The sequence below is a fragment of the Protopterus annectens genome, chromosome 8.part0, assembly GCF_019279795.1.
Source record: "Protopterus annectens isolate FY-2018-M chromosome 8.part0, PAN1.0, whole genome shotgun sequence".
Classification (NCBI taxonomy): domain Eukaryota; kingdom Metazoa; phylum Chordata; order Ceratodontiformes; family Protopteridae; genus Protopterus; species Protopterus annectens.
In genome coordinates, this window is record NC_056741.1 from 1,196,028,249 (window position 1) to 1,196,052,103 (window position 23,855).

At 37.9% G+C, this 23,855-nt stretch overlaps 1 protein-coding gene across 1 annotated transcript in view; it reads left to right on the forward strand.

Moving 5' to 3' along the window:
• Positions 1-4,602: 4,602 nt before the first annotated feature.
• TOMM40 (translocase of outer mitochondrial membrane 40) overlaps positions 4,603-23,855 on the forward strand; it is a 278,102-nt gene continuing 258,849 nt past the window's right edge. The window contains exons 1-2 of the mRNA XM_044080684.1: positions 4,603-4,954; positions 18,285-18,492. Coding sequence (XP_043936619.1) covers positions 18,291-18,492 — 202 coding nt within the window. The 5' untranslated portion in view covers positions 4,603-4,954; positions 18,285-18,290. The remainder of the gene's footprint in view (positions 4,955-18,284; positions 18,493-23,855) is intronic.

The window sequence follows — 23,855 nt, forward strand, 5'->3', positions numbered from 1 at the left end:
GAAAATCAGACAAATTGATAACTGCACATTAGAAAGTAGATTTAAAATGAGAATGCAATGCAGACACCCTGGTCTGTCAGGGGCAACTGAGAGACTACAGTGAAAGAGGAAGTAAATAAGGAAGAAGAGTGCATGAATTGTACTGGGAAGTGGATGATTCAAGGCTGATTTAAGCATTTTTTTCACAGAGTTGGTGGTGAGGTCCTGGGACTCACTGCCACAACAGAAAGGGTTTCAGAATGTGTGCGACATATAAAAGATAAGGGTGAAGAGTAGCAGCTTTAAGATGCAAGTGAGTATGATGCATTTTTAGGTCTTCTGCTGTCAGCTTTTTTTTCATGCATATGATCTACAGCACAAACTGAAAAAAATGCATTGTACATTTATTAGTAATCTAGAATAAATAAAATGGGTGGTGTTGTGTTGCAGTAGTAAATCCATTAGCGAAGGGGCTATATTCTACAACCTGTGTGTAATTTTCAGTCTTCACTTGCATTCAGGTGAACAGTTAATTTACTTATTAATCCAAAGATAGTGGATAAAAAATGAAAACAAACTGTGTTTTGTTTATAATTTTTTGTTAACAAAGATAAATAGAAGACTACAGTCAATCAAAACAAATGATCTGTAAAGCCATCTTTATAGGAACTAAATATTCCATTTTATTGAGGAACCAGTCTAGGCTTGTGAATGTGAAGAGTGGGAACATTCCAGTGTAACACAGGAAAGTCATGCACGGCTTACAACTGAGAACTTATTTTTTAACCTTCTGGTTTTAATAGCAGGAAATGACCTGCTCATTCCCCACCACTAAAATGTGGTAAATCTGTCTTGTTCTTATACTTCATTGGCATTGTGGTTAACAGAAATGCAACCTTGCTCTACTTAGTACAGCACACTGTGTGTTCTCACTAAACCAAGGGGGCTCTGGAGACACAATTTAATGGTGTTTCTTCAACAACTTCTACTCGGCATTGTATGGCATTATAAGCACAGTGTTCTAAAAAGGGAGTGTGCTATTTTCTGATACAAGTAATAAGCTGCTTTTAGTCCTTCTCAAGTATCCAGCTTTACAAAGAATAAATAAAAATAAAATAATATTTGTTCACAATGTAATGGCATATCCAAACTTAATGTGATAAATAATATTTGTCTGATGACTTACAGAATGTTGTGAGTGCAGATGACTTAATTGGCTGCAATATTTAACTTCATGTAGACATTGTTTGTTAATCATTAGAATTTGTGTATTATTTTCACAGTAGGTGCCCCACCCCTGTATTCTCTTCAGTCACTCTACCTCACAGTGTTTAATTTGCTCATTTTTCTAAGCTCTCAAGTAGATAAATCTTACACTTACTTATACCTGTCATTTCCCAGATGACTGCACCCTAGATGGTTACTCTTTTAACTACCTAGGAAATACAATTTATAATTTTGTTATAAAGCTTTTGTATGACTGATTTTTCTACACATTTCTATGTATTGATTCTTTGTACTGTGCTTTTATCCACATACTGTACATACCTGTTTGTTTCACTTGTTTATACTCAATATCTTTATATCTACATGCATGCCTTTGGCCTGTGTTGTGGCTGATTGTTGTTGTTCATGGAGTGCATGCCAGCCAGTTAACAAATCTCTATGAACATTTCCACAAATCCAGGAGCAGATGCTGCACACCAATGAATTTAACTGGTCTACATATCCAGTAGCACAGAGAAGCATGTAGGTTACTGGTTGCACCGTTTAACATGGGTCACATTGAATTGTTTGACATTCCTAGTTTTGTCTTTCTTGTCCTGGACAACATATGGCTCCCTCAGTGTCAGTTTCAGAATAAGTGTTCTGTTAAATCCTTTCAATTATGCCTCCCTTCCATTTGCTATAGACCTTTTACTTGTGTTCTGTTGTGTCAGTATACAGAATTCTAGTGGTACCATCCTTCTCCACTCTCTGTCTTAAAGACAGCCCTCATGTTAATATTGCTCCTTAGCAAGTGTCTGCCATCATGTCTCCTTGTCTGTAATTCCTTGTGTTTCCTTTATAATGTTAAGGTGCGTCCTTCCTAGCACTTTACCCTTCTCGTGGTGGATTTACATGCAAGCTGCCACCTAATCCCTATGCTACATATTATCACTCAAACTGTTGAATCCACTTTCTAGATCCAGTTTCTTCTTTGGGTACTTACGTATTATCGCAACCAGATTTTCGCGGTTGCGAATTTAGTATACTTCTGTACAAACGAGGCCACAAACCACTGTAAAGTGGTATTTAGGGTCTGGTTTTTATTTGTTGTGGACTAGCTTTGCATTACAGTGTCTGTGAAGGGGAAGACAAACATTTGAGGAAACCCGCTTCCTGTTTTCAGAGTGCCTTACACACGCACGCTTGAATTAGAATGCCTGCTGTTGTTCTGACGAACAAATTATTTTGACTGTGTGGAAGGAAGCCTTCAGAGACGGCAAAGGCAGACCCTGTAATGATGGTTTTGGTCACTTTTTTTTGGGGGGGGATTACTATTTGTAAAGACATCTTCAGGTCAAAATTAAAAAAAAAAAAAACTGCTAACAGCCACAAAGTACAGGAAGAAGCGCATTGTCCAGCAATAAGATGTTTTGGGAAGTGTTCTTACTACGTGTGTAATCATGAAAGTGAGTTTGAGTTTATCTGTATTTGTAAAGTATGGCCATGGGGACACTTTGTTAGCACCTTAACTGAAATTATTGACTGGAGTTTGTGTAACTCAGCATTTTACCTAACTTAAGAAAAGCAGCAATCCTTGCCATTGACATATTTACAATCTCCTATTGTCGCAGGGTGTATTTGGTGACTCGCTTTTCCAGTAGCTCACATCATCTTGACAAATGCAGGCACTGCAAAGCGGAGCACCACTGTGTAGTTTCAGGAGCAAAGAAGTACAAACTTGCACGCTTTCTCCTCTTTGTGGCTCATCCCCACATTGACAGAGTAATGTTTTCTTCTTCACAGTCCCCTTTATAGATTAAGCAACCTGTTTCCGCACACACATACCAAATTATGGCAGTGCGGAAATCTGGTTGCGATAATACGTAAGTACCCTTCTTTGGTGTCATATTATTGGATCCTTGTTAATAGGTTTGTAGGGGAATACTCTTCCACACCTTTTGTTTGTCCTTGATTTTCTGGGATGTCACTGATTTAGGCTTAAAATTTTGCTTAGTTCCTCCTTAAATCATTGACTTCAAAATAGATGTTATGTAATTTTATTCAACAGATAATGCTGAGCATTCCATTTGGAGAATTTTTTTTTTTTTACTTTAAGACAATGCGGTGCTAAATTACACATTTTTACTCTGTGGTGCTGCGGTAGCGTTGTCGCCTCACAGTAAGACGCTGTCCGGTCCGATTCTCAGCTAGAGCATCTTCTGCGTGGAGACATGCGTGAATGGGCGTACCTTTGTTGAAGGTTGTGCGTCAGACCTGGCAAGCCGGTACGTAAAAATCAAATGCCAATCATTAGCGGACCGGAGTTCCGCTGTGGCGACCCCTAACCGGGAAAAGCCGAAAGACACAAACAAATTGGTGTAAAGATTTAAACAATGTCCCTAATTTGTGACTTTTGTCCTTTATTATTTTGACTTTGTTGCAGATTATGGATAAGAAATTTGAGATTCATGCTATCTCTCCCTTATCTGCATTAGACATTCTCACCCCTCAACTTGTCATTTTTAATTTGTTCATTGATTAACCGGTTAAGTGATCTGTTTTTGAAACATTTTTCAGCTATGACCTGGGCCACAAGGGCAATATATGGGTAGCTAATCAACCAGCACACTTTTGGAGTGGGAGAGGAAACAGTGAAACACCCACAAAAATATACATACATAGGAAGAAGGTGCTAGATGCTTCCTTGATACCCCACTTTTGGAAATAGTTCAGTGAATACTTTTCTGGGACCTTTACACAGCTGGTTTATTGACGATTAACGGGTTAATGACCTCAGAAGACCTTTGTATACCTACCCATGCTTACCAACGTGGGAACCAAACCCTTTACTATGTGTCTGTGAGGTAAACACCTTGACCGTTACGCAAACCCCATATGGACAGCTCATTCCTTCCCTTGTGCCTTAATGTTCTTACCCTCAGATGCCATTCTCTCCTTGGGCACTACGTGCCACTCTCTGAAATGCGCCTTACTGTAAACCCCTTTCGCCTTATAGCCTTACTTATCGTCATTGTATGGAATCACGGACAGTGTCTTGTGCTTGGTCACCCCCATGACCCGATCCCCCCACACAAGTCGCCCCTAAAACCATTATTCAAAAGGATCACTCTGTCACACACACACATATACCTAATACGCACGCGTTTCTTAATGCTGCCATGCTCCAACAAGTCGCCCCTAAAACCATTATTCAAAAGGATCACCCTGTCACACACATATACCTAATACACATGCGCTTCTTAATACTGCCATGCTCCATCAGGTCGCCCCTAAAACCATTGTTCAAAGGGATCACCCTGTCACACATATGTACCTAATACACATGCGCTTCTTTATACTGCCATGCCCCACCTTTGGTGTCGTTGTCTTTTATTCCTCTCTGCCGTTCCTCACAATCCTACCTTTCTGTGTGGGGCCGGAAGTTGTGAGGAGCCGGCGAGATTTGGTACTAGAAGGACATTTGGGGTTGAAAGATACTGGCATTAGCAACGTGGGATAAGTTTGAAGATCTTCTGTCAAAACTATGAAAGCGATAGAAAAGCAGTCGGACAATATTGACAGTTGAGGGTTTTTTTTCAGGCAGCGGAACGGGTGCTGAATTTCTGTTGTACTGACTAGACGCGTGGTACTCATCTCTCTGTAGAAATCGGTCCGGTGCATACACTTGTGCGGTATTGCGGGGATTTGTCCCAAGAGTCGTTTTACTTCAGAATATTGTAGGCTGGGCAGGCCTCTCCCACTTTTGGTAGGTGTTCCATTGATTATGTTATTCACTTTTTGCAGTTTTGGTCCGTTGTCATTGCTGATTCGGGAGGGGGGGTTACATTCACGGTGACAAGGTCAGCTATGTTAAAAGGGCTGCAGAGGTGAGAGCCTTTGACAGGAGAGTGGTGCTGCACGAGATAAGGCAACATAACATAGGACATAATATGGCGCAGCAGTGTAAAATGGCCAAGAACTGGTACTGGCAGATAGTGAGTCATTAACAGTTTCACCTAGTATGAATCAGGTAGTGTATATTGGGATATAATCTAAGCCGGGCGGATAAGGTTGCTCATATAAACTTAAGTTGTTAGAATAGTAGGTTTTGCATTAGCATGAAGTTTGTAAAGGGTATGAAGCCTGAAACGCAAATGCATGTAATTGTTTTGTGACTTCCATCCTCAACATAGCCTAGTACCTACCTATGAGAGCTATCTGCCCGAGGGCATTTATAAGCCTAGCCAGAGTGTGTCGGCTTTCGCTGCCCCATTGATTAATTAACTGAGCCTCTGTCAAGCAGAGCCAATGAAGTGATCCCAGGGGTGTACTTTCTGTTACCCATCCACTCGTCAAGGCTTCTCTTGAAGAGTGTTAGTGAGGGGCTCTGCCTAATGTAGTTAGGAATTTTGTTCCAAAGCATGGGGAGTCTCTGTGATCGGAATCTTTCCCTCCAGCATGTTCTATTTATTGTTGTGGCGAGGTTTAGCTCACTAGAGCGTGTGGCTCACAGTGACTTGGATTTCTTTGGGTGGAGCATATCCATCAATTCTGAGTTGGACATGGCTTTGTAAGTCAGGCACAGATAACCTCTGAGTAAGCGATATGCCACTGAGTACAGCCGGAGTTTTTTCAGTCGGGCTGCATAGGACATATGTTTGAGGCCAGTAATCCTCTTGGTGAGGTGCTTTTGTGGTCTTTCAAGCTGTTGGAAGTGTCTTGTGAGGTACATCCCAAATGGGGCATTGTACTCTATGATGGGTCTGATGAGTGACAAGTAGAGGGGCACTATAACCTCTTTATTTCTAGATGCGAACCCCTTAGTAATTAGATGGGCCACATAGAAGGATTTCCTAACTACTTTGGCAATATGATTGTCAAAGGAGAGATTACTATCTACCTGGGTCCTCAGATCTCTTATTACCTCTTCTGTATAAAGGGGGCTGCCGCCTATGTGGTAATTCGTGGGCGTTTTGTTTTTCCCAAACGGGATGACCATGCATTTTTTGGCATTTAGCTTGAGGCCATGACTTTGACACCAGGTGTCTGTCTCAGTAAGGCCTTTGTGGAGGATGCCTGTGTCAGCCGGAGAGTCAATTATGGCTCCCAGTTTGCAGTCCTCGGTGAACTTGGTTAGCCATAGTCCTCCTGTGTTTGCCTGTACTTCTGAGAAATATATGCCGAACAGTAGGGGTCCCAGAACTGAGCCTTGCGGGACACCACTTGTGACTGGTTTAGAATCAGACCTGGAGCCCGCTATTCTTACCGTGTGAGTTCTGTCTGTAAGCCAGTTGGCAACCCATCTTGTGACATAGGGGTTTATGTTCATGCTGGTGAGTTTTTCTCTAATACCCGAGTGAGGAATGGTGTCGAACGCCTGCCTCCTAAGAAATCAGCCCACCAAGCACAGGATAGCCCCTGCACATAAAGAAATGGGTATAGTTTGGAGCATAATGAATGAGGAAGTGATACAGAATATGTAAGAAGGAATCCAAGGTGATAATGAGCACAATTACCTAAGGTGAGGTACTGCTGGCTACCTTGGGAAATCAGCAGGCATAATGAAGAACACACTCCATGAAACTTTACACTGGCATTGTTGTAACTTTGGGAACTATGTAGAAAAACAGTCATCTCTAAGCAATACACTCTTAATTACTACTCAAGTGATTAATGAGGTTGTACTCTACTAGACACTATGTAATTAGAAAAAGATGTAAAACGATAGCCAGTGTTTTATGATTTTACGTAACCTGTTGATAGCTGTGTATTATGATACTCTGTGAGTGGAATTCATTGATGTGCCATTGAATTTCAAAGCGTTTACTGAACACCAAAGTTCAGTTTTAAATATATGTGAATGTCATCAATTGAATTATCCTTAATTTGCTTTATAGCAAGCAAAACTTCCACAATATATGTGCACTCAAATACACAATGAAGTAAATGAAGGATGCAGCTGAAATGTATACATGTGATGTGTACTAAATACAAAATAATATGTACACTGAAATATTTCTAACACAGTGGAATAAAATCAGGGTGTCTGGCATCAGAATGGGAATGTCTCTAAACAAAATCAATAAATAGTTTAAAAAATAATGCAGAGTTTTTGTTATCTTTCTGGTAGCTATTCATTAAAAACTAAGAATTTAAAACAGAAAAAAATGACCAAAACCCTTTAGTACGGGCCCCATGATTCTTAAATTTCAGGAAAGGTAATATAATCCACATTATACATACAACAAAAATTTGGTTTAATACACAGCAAGAATATCGACACAATAAAAAGTACCACAATCACTTTTTCTCACAATGTGACTTTGCAAATCACTGAAACTCATATAGAATGAATTCACATCAGTGAGAGATGATACATTTGCTGCAAGATTTATAAAAGTTCAAATTAGTTAGGAATTTTTAAAATTTGTCCAAGCAGAAACGCAGTAATCTGCGATGATATCATAACTGTCTAGTGATGGTTTTCTTTACTTTCTTCTCTTTTGTGGGTGTATATTTAAGTAACCGTCACCATTTATCTCCCGTTTTCTTCATTTTTTGTGGAGTAATTTCTTTTCCAGATCTGTCTATCATAATTAATGATTAAGGCTACACTTATTTCAGACCCTTTAAGTGAGTAACAAAATGTTTTATACCATTTTCATTCTCTTATTTGTTTTCCCATCCACAGCAAGAAAAACAGATGAGGGGCTATTGCATGTCTGGTCATCCAAACTTTTTTCTAGTTTACTCAACTTAAACAGTGTTTACATGTTCATACAATTCCCTGTTAAACTTGCATTTGAAATAAGAGCAGAAGAAATCAAATAATTGTTATAACTGTTTTACTTTATGCAAGTTACCTTAAGGGCAGAATTGTGGCCTCATTAGCCTTTTGACCATTTTGTGGGGTTTAAAAACTATGATTCTTGATTTTTCTTAAACAGAACTAGAATGGTTACCACATTCCTGAATGAGATAAGTGTGGTGCTGTGATCTTTCCCACTTGTTTACTCAGTCCATCTGCTACCTCATCTGATGAGTAAATGCATCAGATTGACTTTTTCCTGGACTTTAAAAACAATCTAATTGTTAGTGTTGTTATTTTTATTACCATTGACCAGTTTGGCTGCAACAGTACTCTGGAACAGGATGCATGAAGATTCTACTCACAAATGAAGAGGGAAACAAAGTATGGTTACTAATCATTTTTTATGCATTTTCCACATGACAGACATCAAGAATTCCCTCAGCTCTCATGTGTTGTTGGCCAAGAAAAACTAAACCTATTATTTTCCAAACTAACTCGTGGTGGTTGACTGATTCTTTAAATCGTCTTCCAGTTGGAAACTGGTGGCAATTTACTGATACTTCACTATGATAAAATAATAAAGAAAGAAAAAAAAACAGTACATGTATAATGCAATTATAATTAGTGCATATTGTAGTCCCAGCTCATCTCATCTTAAATATTTTTTCTCGATAATTTTTTATCTCAAAAGCATTGACTTAAATATGTATCACTCGCACAGTTATATACTGGTGCTGCTGACAGATTTTGGGGCGAGTCTGGGAGCTAAATGTTGATTAACTGAGTTGTCCAGCTATACAATACTCATTTAAAGCTTGTTAGACTTGGTTCTCTTTCTCTCTCTCTACATGAAGTACAATAAGTAAAATAAAATTTTATATGGAGTATATGAGCCAGAGTTTACTTTGTTTTATTTAGTCTGACTAGCAAAGGATACAAAGTATTCAACTGTAATCGTCAAATACTCTGAGGTATGAGAGGAGACTAGCTGATAGCCTGTTTTCTTACCTCATGATCTTGACGTAGAACACAACACTGTAAGCATTGATTCGTAGCACAGGCAAAGGAGAATGCAACCTACACGGCTATAAAAATGACAGTGTTTACATCACTTTCAGCAGTCTCCATGACGATGGACACCCAAAGAACTGTACTTGTGCCTAATCAAGAGACCTAGCACAAGGGAGCACATTCACAATTATTTTTTAATCAGTGGGTAAGCTTTGTAGATACAAGTGCCTCTTTCTACAGGTGAAGTTCGAACCTTGCTGTGTTAATGGCTTGCACATAGTGTCACTCTTGACTTATAAATGATGTGACTATCTGACTCAGAATGGCTCACTATCAGCTCATAGCCATAAACGTATGTGTTAAAACTGCCATTATGAATGAATGAGGGAAGCTGTGGATAGATTTAATTAACCAACATATAGATGATTACCTCCCATACATAATGGTGCTTTTATCATTGCCAGTAATGACCATTGCAGACTCCATCCACAGCAGAAAGGAAGGATACAGGTAATGGAATGTTATTGTTTATGAATTTTAATTTTGGAAATATTTTTTTTAATTTTAATGAATGAAATTGATATTGCAGTAACATTTACGTCTATTGTGATCTTTATTATGTTTGTATTCACTGAAGTGAAATTTGCAATACTTGATTTGTCACACCTATGAACTCTGTAATAGACAACTATCAATCTATTGACTAATGACTTGAGGGAGCATGTGCATTTAGTAAGGTTATTGTTCAACCTTCCATCTCCAAAATGAGGAATAGTGCCTCTCATAATGTGGAACACTTACTAATGGCTTACTAACAACTTCAACTAGGAAGCTCACAAGATGGCTAAAATGTGATATTTTTTACTTATAGAATGTCTTTTAATGAAATAATATGATTCAGTTCTGTTTAGCATAGATATCAGTTAAAATATTGCTTACCTTGAATGTGTGGTAGTCTCTTTCAATGTGGAACTGCGAGGAACATGACCTTTTTAAGACCCCCCCCCACAAATGAGGAACATTCCTCAAAATGAGGTACACTTGAGAGGTATGATCCTTGATGATTTGCCAGAAAACGAGTTTTATGAGGAACAGACCAAAAATATTAGGCTAAAACCTTGGACATTCTGTGAAAATCTAAACAGTTGAGAGGCTTGTCAAGTAGTGTTTTATATTTTGTTAGATCTGAGTTGTGCAGCTAGCATTTGATAGTGGTTCAGAAGTAGAAAATAGGTTATATAGAGGTTGGGGAGGGGAGAGCGAGAGTCTTTAGGATTGTTACTCTGCCCAGGTAGCAAAACTTACTTTGCTACAGGTATGGTATGTGGTAATTAAGCAGAGTATGCAACAAAGGAAGACTGCCTCCTAGTCAGAGAAAGCAAGATTGTAGATGGTGTTGATTTACCTGAGATAGTTCTAGACAGTGTGAATTAATCAGTGCAGACCAGTATTGCAAATAGCCTTTTTGGCTGGTGGATAAGAGGGAACTTGTTAACCAGCAAGGCAAAACATGAGCTGGATAAAGACTGGTGGGCGCAACATTCAACCTGTCATGTTTTTTCTTAATACAAACAAAGTTAAGCTCACAAAACACTTCTGTGCCCTCAGTAATAAAATAAAAATGATAAAGAAACAAGGGTAGGGCACCGTAAAGGTAGAAAATGCCGTCAGTATATCACAGCGACCATTCGGTCGAGCACGTAAAAGTAAAATACACCACAGTCTCTAGATATAAAGAGCGTAAATACTAACGCTCAAAAACAGCAAAAGTCCAGTTCACTGCTAAAAGTAAAATATTCCACAAGTATCTTTAACACTAGTTCTCCTCCACGGAACAATAGCTTGCTACCATAATCCAACACAAGGAACCAAGCGTTCAGCGGAGTTGTGTAAAATAATTTTATTTAATCACACGGCAAGCGCTTTCAACTTTGGTCTTCTTCAGGCCGATAAAAACATAGTAAATTAAATGCATTTATATAGGGCTGCATCATCAAAAATTATTGATGTCACATCCTGCTTAATCTTCTTATATAGAGCCAATTTCTTCTTATAAGAACTTATTATTACAAGCGTCTCCTCGACACGCTATGCTTAAAAAAAACAACAACTGCATTACACTCAAACCAATAATCTATCGTGTGTATAAAATCCTCAGTGCATGAAGACACATATATATGCGTACACTCCAAGTAATAAAAACATTATAGGATGACATTAAAAAACATCTAGCAACATTCAATAAAATTCCTTTCATAAATATGGATGTATGTAAAGAAAAAAAAAATTTTTTTCTGCACAACCCATGAAATGTAATAAATGGTTATGCAGCATTTCAAGCATATAAGATCTTGCGCATTTATGTTTACATACACATTACAAATATATATCTGTATAACCACATTTCCGTTGTTATACGTTCCACTAAAAACATTAGTTAAACTTCGCTTGAGTCTACTGCAAGGTAAAAAAACAAGCTACAGTATTCATGAAAATACTAGACTAATATAAATAAGGAATCATTAAAAATATAAAATAAACAAAAACAATACACAATAATCAAATATCAAATATGCTTTGAACAAAAATGATCCATATAATATTGCTAGCACATAACCTATGGAATACAAAATGTGATGAATTGTTATATTGATTTTACATTCATATAGTCATACAGAAAACTATTAAATTATTAACTACAACCAGTCTTAGAGTTTCCTAGCCTTAAGCACTGGCTTAATGGACACCCTGTCATTTACACCCGGGTCACGATCAGCCCTAAGTCTGATAATCCATTTTACCTCTTTCTGCTCAGTTAAATTAAACATGTCACCTCGTCTAATGGTTGGTTGGTTAACCTGAATAACCTGAAATTTAAAGGTATGTTCTTTAGATGTACTATTAACATGTTTAGATAACGCATTACATGAGGAAGCCACTCTGATCCTATACAGATGTTCCCTAATTCTGTCTTTGAGTTTTCGGTCCGTTTTCCCCTATGTAAAATGCAGTGCAGCATGTGCAGGTGGCTAAATATACAACATGGTCAGACTCACATGTAGCTGCTGCTGTAAATGTAAACTCTTGTCCAGTGGTAGGATGTATAAAGGTATTGGGCTCTTTTATGAACTTACAATAACTACATTTATTGCACTTTTTAGTTAAATTATTCATTACGGGGTTTACTATATCATCAACCCTATTTGGACCGCACAGCATTCTGTGCAGGTTGAGTTTATTTTTATAGGTAAATCTGGGGGTACTATCTATCATCTTAGAGATTATAGGATCTGTCAGAAGGATATCCCAATATTTTCTATAAATATATCTAATACTTTTTACATCTTGTGTGTAATAAATTGGTATCCTAGTCTCACTCCCTTTTGTAGTAGCTATATCTGTTTTATCAAACTCATAATTAACTTTTGCAAAGTACGGATGTGCTCTGCCTTGTCTCAACTTTCCAATTTCACTAAGGCTAGCATCAATCTCATCAGAGGTGTAAGATCTATTCAAAAATTTAGTTTTCAGTTCATTGATTTCATATTCAAAACCCAAACGGTTTGAATTCAACCGAGAAACCCTCATCGCTTGGCCTTTAACAATATTACTAAAAATATGTTCTGGGTGCATACTACTACAATGAAGGAAGTTATTACGATAGCAATCTTTTCTGCAAACACCTGTATTCAGACAGCCGTCTTGTAGCCTTTCAATATATACATCCAGATAAGGTATAATGTCTCTAGATTGAACCATTGTAAATTTTAAATATTTAGTTTCTACATTCATTTTAGCATACAACTCCATTAGTTGTCCTTCATCACCCTTCCAGATTAAAAAAGATCATCAACAAAACGTGTGTAAAATGACACGTTCTCACGAAACTCAAAAGTCTGAAAAAGGAATTTCTCCTCCCAGTCAGCCATAACCAGGTTGGCGTAGCTATTGGCACAAGAAGTGCCCATAGCCACGCCATCCCTTTGAACATACATCTGGCCTTTAAAAGTAAAACCATTATTCGTAAGTACGATTTCCATAAGTTCACAAATAACTTCTATCTTACTATTAGAAAATGTACCATCCCTTTCTAAGCATCTGCTGATGCTAGCTAACCCTTCTTGATTGGGGATGACGTAAAAAGGGATTGAACATCCAACGTGACCAACATTCCCCTCTGACCCTCATTTGTAATAGATGTCTTCTCATACAACATGATCAGAAATTGTTTGGTATCTTTCAATATGTGTTCATATTTATTTACAATTGGTCTTAGCAAATATTCTAAATATAAAGAAATGGGTTCCGTGATCCAGCCTCTCCCAGCAACGATTGGTCTCATTGGGGGGTCCATGCCATGTTTGTGGATCTTGGGAATCCCTTGTATACAAGGTATAGTGGGACTATCGACAGAAAAATACCTAAAAAGTTCTTCATTGATTTTGCCTTCATTTAGCATGATATTTAGCCTGTCTGCAACACTGGCTATAACTCTATTCACTACACGAATATTAATCTTTTCATAGAAGCTTACGTCATTTAACATCATAGACATTTTACCTATAAAAGTCCATATTCATGATTACTATTGAGCCCCCCTTATCAGCTGGTCTTATCATGATACTTTTATCATTCCTCAATCTTGTAAGAGCTCTCCTTTGTGCTGGGTTTAGGTTCCCCGCCCATCTCTTGCCCTTATTAATTTTTTCATTCTCATGTAGTTCTTGTTCTACTAATTTTGAAAAAGCTTCAATTAGCGGATGGTTACTAGGAACATATGTACTTGGTTTCCTAAAGGGATGTTGAACAGATGTTTCATTACAGAAATCAACCTTTATTTGTAAATTCCGAACAAATAATTTAAGATCTATCACATTATCAGTAATATCACTTTTAGTAGAGGGAATAAAAGTCAAGCCCTTTTCTAATACATAACGTTCGTCCACAGACAATTCTTTTTTAGAAATATTCCATATCAGGGATTCTTGTTCCCTAGCCAGATCTTTTTTAAAGTAGGTCCAGTTTGTTTTGAGTCTGCTGGCCTCTTCTTCTGTCGCCCCCTGCTCATGGATCATTCCCTCCCCCCACCCCCACCTCTCCACTGATTGGCAATAGGGAAAGGGGCAGAGTGATTAAATCCATCTGTAGTTATTACATCTGTACTTACACTAATTGTTTTCCTACTCTTCTCATTTTTATCTTTATTTACATAGTCACCAGTTGTTTCAATATGTTCACAGATATCAATTCGAGTGTTTGCCTCTTCAAACACTGAAATGTTGTGTATATTGCTAACAGGAGACGCACACTGTTCGCTAACTCCATCATGATGTATCATAGCTGCTGTAACAACAACATTACTTCTCCCTCCAGTCTGTCCATCACTTCCATTTTTACTAGAACTGCCTTCACTCGTGGCTAGTTTACCAATAGGGGGATCATTCACTTGGTTAACAAAAAATATATCATCTCTTTTCTTCACAGTAGTCTCCACTTTAGGCCAAGTGAAGACATTACCCCTTTTAAAATCATCAGTATCCCTTCTAATCGTATCACGCTTCTGTTGTAATAACTTTTTTCAAAAACAAACATTATCTAACAATTTGTCGATAGATATGTCTAAAACATGTTTAGGATACATACTACTCATGCTAGATTGTTGTTTCTGAATACGTTCTCTTAATAGAGTGTCTTGTGGCAAAAATACCTATTCAGTAATTCCATATATTTAATACTGGTTTCTAAGTTAATTGTTGCCACATACATAATAAGTCTGTGTAGACAGTACCTGTCCGGGGAACTTTCAAAATTCTCAAGCCCCTAGGAATAATTTTATGGGTGATACACACCTCAAAGTGTTGTCGTTGCAACTGAAGGCGTTTTAATTTCATAAAATCCCCCTCCATCTCTTGTAATAAAGTCTCCAGTCCTTGGTATTCCGTTTCGTTTAGCCCATTGTCATTCGCATCAATAGGAACATTGTAGCAAAGTAAAGGGTTATTCTCGCATGCCACAGCATTCTCAAACCTCGTCTTGTTTTTAGATGAAACTTCCGTTAGATTTGGCTGTACTTCCAGTGTATACGGAAGTTCAATAGATGAATCCTTCAAATACTTCTCTGCCATAAGTGTATGTGAGCAAATACGAATATAAAGTATAATACAAACAAAGTTAAGCTCACAAAACACTTCTGTGCCCTCAGTAATAAAATAAAAATGATAAAGAAACAAGGGTAGGGCACCGTAAAGGCAGAAAATGCTGTCAGTATATCACAGCGACCATTCGGTCGAGCACGTAAAAGTAAAATACACCACAGTCTCTAGATATAAAGAGCGTAAATACTAACGCTCAAAAACAGCAAAAGTCCAGTTCACTGCTAAAAGTAAAATATTCCACAAGTATCTTTAACACTAGTTCTCCTCCACGGAACAATAGCTTGCTACCATAATCCAACACAAGGAACCAAGCGTTCAGCGGAGTTGTGTAAAATAATTTTATTTAATCATACGGCAAGCGCTTTCAACTTTGGTCTTCTTCAGGCCGATAAAAACATAGTAAATTAAATGCATTTATATAGGGCTGCATCATCAAAAATTATTGATGTCACATCCTGCTTAATCTTCTTATATAGAGCCAATTTCTTCTTATAAGAACTTATTATTACAAGCGTCTCCTCGACACGCTATGCTTAAACAACAAATGCATTACACTCAAACCAATAATCTATCATATGTGTGTATAAAATCCTCAATGCATGAAGACACATATATATGCGTACACTCCAAATAATAAAAACATTATAGGATGACATTAAAAATTACATTAAAAAACATCTAGCAACATTCAGTAAAATTCCTTTCATAAATATGGATGTATGTAAAGAAAAAAAAAAAATTTTTTCTGCACAACCCATGAAATGTAATAAATGGTTACGCAGCATTTCAAGCATATAAGATCTTGCACATTTATGTTTACATACACATTACAAATATATATCTGTATAACCACATTTCCGTTGTTATACGTTCCACTAAAAACATTAGTTAAACTTAGCTTGAGTCTACTGCAAGGTAAAAAACCAAGCTACAGTATTCATGAAAATACTAGACTAATATAAATAAGGAATCATTAAAAATATAAAATAAACAAAAACAATACACAATAATCAAATATCAAATATGCTTTTAACAAAAATGGTCCATATAATATATTGCTAGCACATAACCTATGGAATACAAAATGTGATGAATTGTTATATTGATTTTACATTCATATAGTCATACAGAAAACTATTAAATTATTGACTACAACCAGTCTTAGAGTTTCCTAGCCTTAAGCACTGGCTTAATGGACACCCTGTCATTTAGACCCGGGTCACGATCAGCCCTAAGTCTGATAATCCATTTTACCTCTTTCTGCTCAGTTAAATTAAACATGTCACCTCGTCTAATAGTTGGTTAACCTGAATAACCTGAAATTTAAAGGTATGTTCTTTAGATGTACTATTAACATGTTTAGATAACGCATTACATGAGGAAGCCACTTTGATCCTATACAGATGTTCCCTAATTCTGTCTTTGGGAGTTTTCGGTCCGTTTTCCCTATGTAAAATGCAGTGCAGCATGTGCAGGTGGCTAAATATACAACATGGTCAGACTCGCATGTAGCTGCTGCTGTAAATGTAAACTCTTGTCCAGTGGTAGGATGTATAAAGGTATTGGACTTATTGCATTTGTTGTTTTTTAAGCATAGCATGTCGAGGAGACATTTTATAATAATAAGTTCTTTTAAGAAGAAATTGGCTCTATATAAGAAGATTAAGCAGGATGTGACATCAATAATTTTTGATGATGCAGCCCTATATAAATGCATTTAATTTACTATGTTTTTATCGGCCTGAAGAAGACCAAAGTTGAATGCGCTTGCCGTGTGATTTAAATAAAATTATTTTACACAACTCCGCTGAACGCTTGGTTCCTTGTGTTGGATTATGGTAGCAAGCTATTGTTACGTGGAGGAGAACTAGTGTTAAAGATACTTGTGGAATATTTTACTTTTAGCAGTGAACTGGACTTTTGCTGTTTTTGAGCGTTAGTATTTACGCTCTTTATATCTAGAGACTGTGGTGTATTTTACTTTTTACGTGCTCGACCGAATGGTCGCTGTGATATACTGACAGCATTTTCTGCCTTTACGGTGCCCTACCTTTGTTTCTTTATGTTTTTTCTTAAGTCATTATCACCAGAGTATGATAAACTTTAAGCTGAAATCTTCATTATGTTTATAGTTCACAGCTTGCATTTTGTTCATAGTTGTTGGCTAACGATTATGTCCTTTATTGTCTTAGCTTTCTGATGTAGCTCATTTATTTGAAGTTATTTTGGTGATACTTCATTCCTGGCTTTGAATGTTTCAACCGGACTTCTTTGACTAGTTGGTCAGAACCGGTGAGGTGTGAATGTCTTGCAATGAAGGATTTGACTTTGATTTAACTTTTCAGGATGCTGTTGTAGTGGTTGCATAGATGCATTTTGTTTAAGCTGTGCATCTATCTGCCTGTATTCTGCTGTATGTATATATGCAGTTCTTCCTACATGTCTATGTTCCTAACAGCTGCTACTTTAAGGCAAGTATCGTTTGCTTTCTTATAGTACGTTAACTGTAGAGATGAGCCTTTACTTCTGGTTTTGTTTTCAAGCTGGAACTTAATATCCACAGTAGTGTTAGGGAATGTTAGCCTTAGATTTTTGTGTGTGTTCTTATCCTTGCAAAAACACAAACATTGTAGCTTACAAGTATGTGTGGACCTAGGTGGAATCTCTACCTTCTGTAGTATTTTACCATACTGACCTGCATGCATTTACTTGGTAAGTTATTCTAGTGTGCAACTAAACAGTTTCTTTAGTTGTGGGATTTATCTGCAACACTGAATGCTAGGAAGCTGAGGACATCTCTAGTCACATATCTGTAATTTACTTGGTTTCTATTAAGAGAGTTTAATTTACAAAGGTGACTTGACAAAAAAATTACTTTGATTTATAGTTCTCTTCGGAGATTGAAATGTAGAATATATTACTAATCTTTTTACATCATAGGTGGGAAATTAAGACTGCAAGTGTGTTCTTTCAGTGTTGTACCACTCTAGGTCTGTATAATGTAACTGCTGCTTGAAGTGTGGATTTCCTCCCTGTAGAATGCATATTTTATTCTGTTTTTTTTTTTTTTTGAGTGGTCGTGATATGAATGCATTCACTGACCTTTTCTTTTCTTTTAGTGCTAAATGGGTAACGTGTTCGCTGCCAGCTCCCCACCTCCACAGTCTGCTGTGGTGGGACCTAGCTCGGGGCTGGTTTCTGTACCACCTGGATTCTCCATGCCACCAGTTAGTGGACTAATAAATGCATCCAACAAGGAAGCAGCAGATCAAGAAGACAAGTTACCAAACCCTGGCACATTTGAGGAATGTCATAGAAAGTGTAAAGGTAGGCCATGGTGCCGCTTGTCCCTCTCTGTGTTTTGTGGGCTTTCCCAACCACTTCATGTTTGGGATTGAGTCTGAGGTCTGAATGAGAGACAGATGATTAATGTATTTGTTTTTAACCTTTGCCTCAAGTTGAATCAAAATCATGGACTGAAACTAAATGCCAAAAAAATGCATTATTGTATTCTTTGGGAAATCTACCCCCAGGGAACTACCACATTGACAAAATGCCCCTAAGAGTTGGCCCAGTTGTTTGGAACTTGAACTTATTTGAACAGTGACCTAACTTTTGACTAACTTGTGTGTGGTGGTGTAAGAAAGTCCTTTTATGTATCTACAGTTCATAAAAGAGGGGATTGTCTATAAATATAGGGATGTCATTCTCTTTTACTAAGGCCTGTTTAGGTCAGTCATTGACTGTAATGACTGTCTTTGCATGTATCTGTCTAGCCACTACTGGAATGCCCACAGAAGTACCTTACTAAAAGGATTAAAGGCTAAAACTTCATGTCCTACATAGACTGACTCAAAGTCCTTTCAACTATACTCTTTAGTACAGACTGCTAAGAGGTGACCTGTGTCTGGCATAACAAATAATCCTCCAATCCATTACCGATGGACTTACTGCACATCAGCATGTCATACGACAGCATAATTGCTCTATCAAAGGATCTAAACCTCTTCTGCTTCAACAGAACATTGTCGAGGGTATTGCTGCTGTGGAGCAGTGTGCCATCTCTGTTCATTTTCAAGCACAATTTTAATGTATGGATGGGAAACAGAAAAAATACCCCCAGGACCCCCCCCCCCCATACCACTAATGGACAGAGGTAGCTCCTAAATGCTCTGTCATGCATGGGTCCCCTCAAATTATTTATGGTATGATCTCAGTTATTCTCATCAAGGGTACTATACAATTATTGACTGTGGGATGGGTAAAGCAAGTCTATAACCAAATGGGATAGGGTATTTTGAGCACAAAAAAGGACATTGGCTAAGTTTAAAATATCCTATAAGGACAGCTTGCCTAGTATTTGCTTGAGTATAAATGCTATGCCAGAACCATTTTTTTTAAATGTTGTATGTACAGTTTGTTTTAAAGTATTGAGTAATTATTAATGAAAGCATTACTAGAATTTAGAAAAACATCAATGCAACATATTAAACAACCACCGCAAGTTTAATTCATAGCTCTTCCTGATTTGATTTTTTTATTTTATCAGTCTGTCTTCATTGCTTTCATATTTATTTGCTAGGTCCCCCTCTGATTACTACAGTCGTTTGCAGTGTGCATCTGTGGCAGCACTTCTTGTTGTGCCAGCATGATGTAGCTAGTCACAAACCCATCAGTAAACAGCATTTCAGTAGTGGCCTGCACAGAAGGATGCTTGCACTCGAGCCCTAATGTACTCGGTCACCACCCTTTTGTAGTGGCAGCAACTTGTAATGTAATATACCTAGACACTTACCTTTCAGTAGCTGATAAAAACTTTAACATTATCGTGTGCCCATCAGTTGTGGTGCACAGCTGTAGTGTAGCTGATCATCTTCAGTAGTGTTCTACATAAAGGAATGTCTGCATGCTGGGATATGAACTGGTGTACCTTAGTCACTAGCTCATCGGTGATGACACTAAATATACCCAGGTATATGGAGTACAATACTTTAATACATCCGGATAGTTAACCTACAGTAGTCTGCATAGTCTCTAATCTTTTATTAGAGTCATCTGATTGTAATATACCGTGACAGCGAGCCCTTTATTGACATGCACTTTATATTGCACCTAGGCACCAGCTGTTCATTATTGGCACCCAGCTGTTATATGCACAGATGCCTGGCCTTCAGTAATGACATTTCAATTATAGACACCTTCTGTGCAATGATGGCACTCAACTTTAAAATATGCAGACATCTGTTTTAGTGACACCAGACTCTAACTTAACTTCTACCCTTCAGTAGTGCACTCCACACCAACATAGTGAAGCCTCCTTTTAAGTAGAAAAACTCTATGATTTACCCAAACTGCCCTTCAGTGGTAGCTCCAAGCTGTAATATACCTAGTCAGGACTCAGCAGCCTTTTAGTGGCCATGATTTCAGCAAGTCCAGATTTTTAAGACTGTATGAAAGCTATGTGTAGTAGACGAGTCTTGTTTACCTTGACTGGAAAGATGGACTGAATTTTATAACGTGTAAATTTGAATGATTTCTACTTCGGATTAAATGTTTATCTATTTGATCTTGAAAGGTAATGGATAAGTGGTGCAGTCATGTACTGAAATAGATGGCCTTTTAACCCAGTCTGTCACCATATTGAACTGGAGTGGAGATGTTAAATAGTTCAGTTGTGGGCACCAGAGAGAGCCAAGCATCGCCCAGTTCTTGACAGTTTACAGAATATAATTGCTTCTTTACTTGCCACCACCCAAAATAACAATCAAATGTACATATCCTGGATGGTTGTGGAAACTGGAATCTCTTCCTTATTTTATAATTTTGATCTTTTTCCCAGAATTACCACCGATGGCAAGTTTATTTCCATCAGCATGACCCCAGACAAGCTGGTATCTTGTTGTAAAGCCTTGCATACAGAAGTGTTCCTCTTGTGGAGTTTGTTGGATTCTACTGCCACCATTACCTACAATTTACTATGTTTGTACTTGAAAGTGTGTGCACGCACATGCACACAGACGTAGGTGAAATTTGGAGGTGATAATAAATTAAAGGAAAGAGGCTTGTTGTTGAACTTTCCGGTCAGTCATCAAACTTGTAGGATCACACCTCTCAGAAGCAGTTTCATACTTGTGGCCTTGTTGCTTCTCTTGATTTGGTACTAAAACCAGGTTCATGGGTAATTCTGGCTCTGTGAATAGTAGATGATCACAGTATTGTATGTGGTACACAGTTTGTTTGTCTGTGTGGATCTTGGATGTTACAACACCAGCTGCTTGAATCTGCTGGGAGGAGGAAGCAATTGTTATTGTGTCCCTTTTATCACTCTATGGGATGACCTTTGGAAGAACACTGCAAACACATCAATATTATTTAGTTATTTGAACTGGGACTTGCATATGAGGTTTGGTAGTAGTATTTATCAGAGCATATTTTGTGGCTTACCATTTTGTCAGTCACAGATAAAACCGCAATTTTTGTGACTGTCGAAGTGTGACAAGTACTTATGACTGTGTGTTGACCCCCCCCCCCTCCCCACAACCTCTGCAAAGGCAGAGATTTCTTGCACCACATATGCATATAAATGACTTTGAAATTGCCTAATCGTTTCCTGGTTGTAGTGGTTTCAGCAGTGACTTTATGCTTTTTTTGTGTTTGACACGCTGCTTGATCAAAAGAGATTCAGTAGACCTGACTGGTCACTCTATCTGGAACAGTATACAAAGCATGCATATTACCCAGGAAACTGGCAAGACTTAAGGGCACATGTATTCTATAACCAACTTAGAAATTGCTGCCTCTGTGGGAAAAGAACGATTTCCTAACTAGTGATTTCAGCAATGATGACTTGTAATTGTATGGAAATACACATCACTTGATCAGAAGAGGGATATCTTGTCTACCGAGGAGCTGTCTGCAAGACCAGCATGTTACTTGGGAAATTGGCAGGGCTGAAAAGCATACATATCCTTAGTTACATGAAATCTTTTTTTCTTTCCTTCTCCAGCTACCTGTTTTGTAGGTTCAAATTCGTGATACCTTTTTTGTGTAGCAGAACATAATTTTATTTAATTAATTTTGTGGATATCCGAATTGAGGTTCTCTGTCTGGTGAATGTGTATGTATTTGTTTTTAGTATTTCAGGGTATGTGATAATTTATTTAGTCATCCTTCTCATTTCTGTTTTTTATGGTATCCATTTCATGTGGTGTTCTTACTCTACAATTTGAATGCGCTACGTATGTTTCTTTTTTTCTCTTTTGGAGGTCTTATGAGATCCTTTTATCTGTCTTGTTTTCCCCTTTGTTTTTGAGATTTAGGTGAATATGTTTTGGCTTAGTAAAAGAGATGAGCATGGTGCTGGTGGCAGCACCAGTAGTCCTATTTAGCAGGTCACTGTGAGGGATTTGTTTCAAACCACCAAAATGGCTGACATTCTGGGAATGGATTGGAACCTAAACATTACAGTTTGGTGTGGTGGTCAAGAAATTGTGGAATTGCTTAAGAAAGCTAAGATTAGTGAAGGATTTTCATTCAACATTTGATGCAGTATGTATTTTCTATCGAAAAAGTCATGGCGTGTAAATATGATAAAGGACTTTGGCTGATGTGGGAAGAGCACCTCAAATTAATTACTGTGCCCTGCATAGGGACTGGCCTAGCACAGTGGAACATGATGGAGAGTTGCCACCTCAGAGCTTTTGGTTCTCCGCTAGGGTGCCTGTTCTGTGAAGTGTGTATGACCTGCCTCTGTATATGTCGATGTTCATTGATTGCTGCTGCATTGGCTTAGCTATATGGGTTGTAGTCTGCCAAGGATATAACAACCAGCCAGCTTCCAAAGCTACAGAGCACCGTCCATGCACCCAAACTATTTTCATTTCTAACTGACTAAAAGGCAAGTTTGGGCACAAAGTCCTTCAGAGCTTTACTGCAGCAGAAGAATATGCTCCTCTGAGGCTTTCGAGGATCAACTGTTGGCTTGTGCCTTCCTTTTCTGGGCATATAAGTTCCCTTTTGTGCGGGGGGATTCATTTTTCATCTTTTCAGTATGTTTTACTACTTTCATCTTTGGAGAAAGTTAAAATAAGCTAGGACCGTTGGGTTTTTAATGGACTGTCTCTAGACTACAACATACTTTTAAACTGACATCTTCTTGTTTTTTTCTGTCAGTTTAAAAGCCGTGTAAAGTGACTGAAAACACTTTTTCTGTAGAGAAATTTTCTTTTGTGTGGCTGGCATAGTGTTTTCAAAGTAAGTTTTACTATTTTTTTTTTCTTTGTCAAAAAAATAACTTTTGTGGACTGGTAGTGTTCAGCAGCATTCGCTGCTTATCTTCTCTGGGGAAAAAGGCACCATTTTTGACCATGGAGCAGACTACCATTCTCATGGTCAGTTCTTCCTTCCACAGAAAATAAAAAGTTAAGCAAACCTCCTTTTTCCACCACAGCAGGATAAAAATAAAAAAAATTAACCTCAGCCACAGGTGGGCAGCTTGACTGTAGACATTTGTTGTACCTCAGACCATTTATTATTTACTCCAGATCTCTACAGCCACTATGGGCTGGGGGTAAGTCACGTCCACTGGTTGTTGGGATCCCATCATTATGCAAGGATGGCCACTCATGTCTGCCTTAAGGGGGGGGGTTCCTGTTGTCAGAATGTTGTGCCCATTCCTAGGAAAGCAGCTG